Source organism: Dromiciops gliroides, chromosome 3, assembly GCF_019393635.1.
Source record: "Dromiciops gliroides isolate mDroGli1 chromosome 3, mDroGli1.pri, whole genome shotgun sequence".
In the NCBI taxonomy this organism is placed as follows: domain Eukaryota; kingdom Metazoa; phylum Chordata; class Mammalia; order Microbiotheria; family Microbiotheriidae; genus Dromiciops; species Dromiciops gliroides.
Window position 1 is genome coordinate 158,576,602 of NC_057863.1, and position 6,812 is coordinate 158,583,413.

Genomic DNA, 6,812 nt, shown 5'->3' on the forward strand with positions numbered 1-6,812 from the left:
ACTGCCTTATGGCATCTTTAATATTGTTCTAGTTCTCCTGTTTATTTGTATGTGTCCCTATTTTTATATTTTTGTATATAGCTTTTATGGTCCTTTTTTTGAAAGCAAGAGCTTTGTATTATTTATACCCAAATAATGCTATAGGTAAATATTTTCTGAATAAGGAAATAAACTTTTAAAATGCTTAAAGATATTTTTGGACTTAATTTAAAGGAAATGTGCTTGTAGCCTTTGCACTTAAAAAAATTTGTAACTATTTCAATATTATTTTATTTTCTTTGTAATCTTATGTGTTTCATTTCATGCATTTAAAAAAAAATAGATTGTGAAAATGGTCCCTAAGTTGATCAGTCTGCTAAAAGTCTTCATAACACAATCATAGAATAAGAACCCCTTCTGTAAGCACATGTGATTGGCTTACATACTATCTCAGGATGGAATAATACTAGCACCTACCTTACAGAATAGTTGTGAAAAGCACATGAGGTATTTATAAAGGGCTTACTATAGAGCCTAGTACATATTAGGTGTGTAATAAATGTGTATTTACTCCCTCCCTGCATGAATTTTCTCCTCCCCGTTAAACAGCCCTGATATAGTAGGTAACCCAAGGCAGAGGATGAGAAGAATAATTCCTCTGGGTACCTCAGTGGGTTGACTGTTCTGGGTGGATAGTTGTATATTAAAGATCTACAGAAATTCATCTACTATATACTGTTCATTAATGTTCAAAATGACAAACCTGAGGTAACACTGTGGAATCCTTCCATCAAAGCAGATTATATTTAGTATAGTTGAAGTGAAGTATGTTTTATTGTCTTTTGAAAAATTGATAGTCAATATAGTTAAGAAAACTTAGGTCAATCAGAATACCCTCTTTTAGTTGAATGTATACATTTTGTTTTACAATTAAATATTAATTTCAAATTGGCCTATTTAAAGCATCCATAAGAATCCCACTAGAAATGTTGAAGGGGAGGTTGAACTGACCAAATGACAGAAAAGTTGGGAGAATAACGTGTGGAGCAGAATAACCTCGAGTCCCTTCAATTCTGTATTGTGAAAATTTTTATGATAACAGCAATTTCTCATGCCACAGTAAAAGTTTGCTTTAAATTAAAATGGTTGAGGGGCAGGTAGGTGGTGCAGTAGATAGAGCACCAGCCCTGGAGTCAGGAGGACCTGAGTTCAAATTCGACCTCAGACACTTAACACTTACTAGCTGTGTGACCCTGGGCAAGTCACTTAACCCCAATTGCCTCCCCCTCCCCCCAAATTAATTAATTAAAATGATTGTGTCTAGGAAATTTGAGCAATAGTTTACATTTCAAATCATCAAACAGTGACTTAAAGGCACCAAAGTTAAATAAATATCAAAGAGGATTTTAAGTAACTTTTAGTATTAAAGAAAAGCTCTTTTAAAGAACCCCGGATTTAGGGGTTCTTAACCTTTTTTGTGTCATGGACCCCCTTTAACTCTCTTTTCAGAGTAACATTTTTTAAATGAATAAAATACAATACACAGGATTACAAAGGATCAATTATATTGAAATACAGTTATCAAAACTTTTTTTTTTAAACAAGCTCTCAGAGCACAGAATAAGATGGCAGTATATTTTTTAAGTCTAATAGATCTGTAACAACTAAATGTTTTGTGAACACTTTGTTCATTCATTTTAGATTTGTGTTTTTCTCATTTATTAATCTTTTATTGAAAAATTTTTCTTTTTTTTGTAGGAACAATTGGCTTCTTTGCATGCTTTTGGTTTGTGACCAAAATATACAGTGTGGTGAAGGTTGACTGAAGAAGCTAATGTGCTCCAGTTAAAACAGAAATAAATTAAATTCTTCATCAACAAAGACCTGTTTTTGTGAATACCTTGAATTTATCAGAAGTATTGGCCCTAGTATTCCTTCAGAAACAACATGTTACTAAATACACCTCTTCCCATACACCTGTTCCCACAAAATGTGTTCTCCACTAAACATTTGTATTGTGATTTGATTTAAAATATATTTTCAGTTCTCTATGAAGAGCAAGTTTAAATATTATGTGCATTTGTAAATACAATAGCTATAATATTTACAATACTTCTAATGGCAGAATAGAGGAAGCTGTATCAAGCAACTTACTGCTTACAAAATAAAGGACAGTTAATTGTAAATAGGATTTTCTAGGCTCAGTAGGTGGAAAGAATTATTTTTCTTTGAACGAAATAACTTTTTATCATGGTAATTTTGAAGGATGACTCCTATGATGTGTTAATTTTATTTAGGATGTGGCTTTTTTAAAAAACAAATCTTGTACTGGTTGTAATTGTTCATATATTCCTACTTCTCTATGTTGACTTCATTATTCCCATGGTATTGGCCTTTTAACTATGTGCCTCTGAGTCTTTGGATTTATAAATTTGTTATCTTAATAAATATTGTAAAAATGTCTTCATTGCATCATTACCTGTTATAATTATATTCTTGGAAGTTCTGTAAATACAAATACAGTTAGTTGACAAGAATGTTTTGAAATGATTTATAGTATTTTATTGAATTTTGCTATTTTGGTAATGTAGCACTTTGTTTTTTTATCTAATTGAAATTTAATCTTCTGCACTACATGATTAATCCAAAATGTTTAACTGTTGGGTAACAGTGAAGTTCTGTCCATATATCCAGACAGTGCACTCTGCTGAAAGTCCAGTGTTTAATGTCTTATTTAAGACTAAATTGTCATTGAGGATTTTATATGCTAACTGGTTTCAGGTAAGGATTAGGTGGTTGGTTTTTGGTGGTTTTTTAAAATATATATATATATATATATGGAGAGAGAGAGAGAGAGAGAGAGAGAGAGAGAGAGAGAGAGAGAGAGAGAGAGAGATTGATTGATTCTACCCATGCAGTCTGTTTCTCACAAATTAAGGAGGGATACTTTTTCATTAACCTGACTAATCAAAATTCATATGCAATATACAAATAACAGATTATTTTAGAGGTTATTAGATTACTTACATCTATTAAAGAACACTTTGTGTTTTTAAGGGTTACATGCTTGTTGCACACAAGAACAAGTCAGATACTGTCATTAAATTTTTGATTCACATTATTTGTTGTCATGATGTTAATGAGTTCTTTTCTGTAAAATTCATGTTAATAAGTTTGTTTTTTAATTGGCCATTTAGTTGGATAGTGAGATCAATAAAATGATTGAGTACAGTAACTTATTATTTTTACCATCATGTAGATAGATTTAAGTTAGAAAGCTTTTGTTAAAATAGATAACAAATGATAAGAAAGACATTACAATAGGCTTTTTTTGGCCATTTTTTGCTTTACATACATTTTGTTTTTACTTGTTTATATAACAGCTATATTATATGATGCTATTTAACAAAGGAATATAGTCTAAACAAACACATGGAATATGAGGGGAAAAAATTCTGATACCAGCTCTTGAAGATCAAGAATCAAGCCCTGTAGTTTTATATCTCCTTTGTATAAATAGTAATGCCATTTTTTGAAAAGTGTAAGCAGTAGAGACCTATTAACTTTATAACTGATAAGTTTTATTAGAAGTCACAAATTTGGGGGCAGCTAGGTGGCGCAGTGGATAAAGCACCGGCCCTGGATTCAGGAGGACCTGAGTTCAAATGCGGCCTCAGACACTTGACATTTACTAGCGACCCTGAGCAAGTCATTTAATGCTCATTGCCCCACCAAAAAAAAAAAAAAATTTTTTTTTTCTGCTTTGACTTTTAGGTCTATTAGGAGTACTCTGTTAAAATGATGCTATTTCATTTTCATCGTTGAAGAGGGACAGGAAGGGGAAAAAATCAAGAACATGAAAGTACAATTAAGAATGTGGAAAAATGGGGAAGTACAGGAGGGAAAGAGAGAAGGAAATGCAAATGGTAGTAAGAAAGAGACAAGAAGGATGTTCAAGTAGGAAAAGTGCCATGGGTCAGTCATACTGTAATGAATCTGGCAGAGGTTTACGTGGAAAAGAATGACACCACAGAATCGTCAAGACACATACAGGAACCTTAAAGCCCCACAAATGTCAGAAGAAATGAACTGCAGGACACTTGCTTCATGTTTTTATTTTTATTTTTATTTTTTTAGTGAGGCAATTGGGGTTAAGTAACTTGCCCAGGGTCACACGGCTAGTAAGTGTTAAGTGTCTGAGGTCAGATTTGAACTCAGGTCCTCCTGACCCCAGGGCCGGTGCTCTATCTACTGCACTGCCTAGCTGCCCCACATTGTGTTTTTTATAAGCCCCATTGAGCTTATGAGGTTAGAACAAAATGGTCCCAATACTGAAAAACCTCTTCCGCCTTTCTACAAATGTGAGGTTGCAGTGTAAAGGCAGTGAATATTCTATGGTGAAGATTCCAATGGCTAGTAATGGATCGAAGTGCTACTTTTCTCTTTCACCCCCATAACATTTACACTTCAGGCAATGTAGTAAATGGAGTGAGAGGAGGAAGAAGTTTTGGGGCTGTCTTTTGGTAGCCCAGAAATCAATGTGCCATTGCTTAGCATGTATCTTTAAAGACCTGTTTTGTATTATTGGCCTTTTCATTACTCCGCAGCTCAAAATTCCAAGGTGCTTCTAAGCAGTCTAAGTGAATTACAACTTGGAGTATTAGGTATTCTCACAAACAGTATGAAATAATTAATTGTTGGTTTAAAGTGAACTTTTAAAAACACCGGCCCAACAACGCTAGGACCTAAGTTTTTGGTGCAAGTTCTGCTTTCGAAGTGAGATAGGTATCTTTGGCCATGTTACTTACTGGGCTTCAGGTTGCTTAGTTTCTGCCTCTATAAAGTGAAGCTGAATTTGCTGAGGTACTTTTCTGCTTTAAAGAAAAAAAAAATTGTTTCTGTTTTCTTGATCTATTCTTGATTTTCAATAGACCATATTGTTAACCTATCAGTGTATTTGTGACTTGCATATGAGTAGTAGCAAACCAGTTTTACACACCATTAATTTGTGTAAGAAGTAATTAGGGAAAGCTTATTTATACCATTTTTTTTCTCATTCCCACTATTCCCCATTCAGGACATAAATGTTAAATATCAGGAGGCAGGTATAGAGAATCTCCTTTGTTTTGACTTCAAGAGTAACTAAAGGCTTAAATTTAATCTTTCTTCCCCTTATCTGATCATAGATTTTGAGCTCAAAAGGAATAAGAGATCACTTAATTCGAAACTAAGGCCTAAAGGTTAAATAATGTGTTCAAGGTAGTCAGTAGTCAGATTTGACAAGTAGACTCCAGCTATAGTACTCTTTTTACATAGTTTACATCCTATTATATAACTGATAATCTAACCTCGTAATTATTTGATTCTACATAGATTTTTGACAATATAAATGAATTTTCTAGCTTGTATATTTGACCTGTTTTGTTTAGCAGAGATGGGGGTGAGGGGTGAAGGGAGAACTTTCTATGATCTATGCACATCTTTACAGTTCTCTATTCAGTCACTAATTCTTTCATTTTTATACAGAAGAAAACCTTCAGTTCTTGAAAAATTACTGTTGTTCACCATAGTGTTGAGCCAGTAAATCTAGACATAAACATTACTTTTTGAATATGAGTGTTGGGGGACATGAGTTATAAGATTTATTTACCATAAGAAGAGTTTGATAGATACAAATTTGGAATGAATTGTTAGGATTGTAGATTAGTGATGACTAAAATCTATTTTCATTAGACTTTCCCAGCTACTGACATTATAAGTATTAACACTTGGACCGATTCTCAGTCCATATGTGATGTGGCTTGCCTGTTTTCAGTTTGTTTATTAACATGAACATCAGAGAGAATCTCAATTCTGGGATTAAAAAGGTCAGATCAAATGCACACCTTTGTCACCAAATTGATGTGTGGAGTCTTAGGAAAAAACACCTTCTTTGGGGCTCAAGTTTGCTTAACAATCAAATGACGGCATTTGTCACTCTATCTACTTCATCTAGTTGTGGTGTTAAAATAAGATCATTATTAGTCCTCTATATCACTTATAACATGGGGACAATAATGCTACCTACCCTGCCAGGTAACTTTGAGAAAAATAAACTGGAAAGTGATGTGGTAATATGAGCTTAATATGGGGGTGAAAATGTTTTGGAAAGTCTAAAACTGGGTCAGCTAGGTGGTACAGTGGATAAAGCACTGGCTCTGGAGTCAGGAGGACCTGAATTAAAATCCTGCCTCAGATACTTGACACAACTCTGGGCAAATTACTTAACCCTAATTGCCTTGCCATATATATATATATATATATATATATATATATATATATGTGTGTGTGTGTGTGTGTGTGTGTGTGTGTGTGTATATGTATGTATATATATATGTATATATATGTATGCATGTATTATGTATTTTGGGGGGTTATATATACCATAGAAATGTGAAGGATTAGTCCCATCTTTATTAGGAGTATAGTTTCATGTAAAACAAGGTGATGGGAAAGTATTATCTAGGGGGTGGAGAGTTACAGTGAGTGAAAGGAAGGGAGAGAACAATATTGTTCTGTAAGGAATTAGTAGTGCAAGTTATGTCCTAGTCTTGTAAATTCCATGTTTATGTGTTTTTTGCTTATCTCATTTCACTTTTTACATCCTCTTCTTATTCCAGCTATCCTAGTCAATATCTTCCAAAGTCCAGGTCAAATCTGGCCTCCTTTTTGTAAAGCTTCTGTGATCCTATCTTTTTTTTGTCTTTCTATCTCTAGATATATAGCAGCGTTTTTTCAAGTAGATAATTCATGTTAGAGTCCAACTCATCAGCTTGAAGTGATCTCTCACTGTT

General features: G+C 33.5%; 1 protein-coding gene across 1 annotated transcript in view; it reads left to right on the plus strand.

Moving 5' to 3' along the window:
* Positions 1–2,440, plus strand: part of TM9SF2 (transmembrane 9 superfamily member 2) — an 80,277-nt gene extending 77,837 nt beyond the window's left edge. The window contains 1 exon segment of the mRNA XM_043994199.1: positions 1,738–2,440. Within this exon segment, the coding sequence (XP_043850134.1) occupies positions 1,738–1,805 (68 nt within the window). The 3' untranslated portion in view covers positions 1,806–2,440.
* Positions 2,441–6,812: the final 4,372 nt, after the last annotated feature.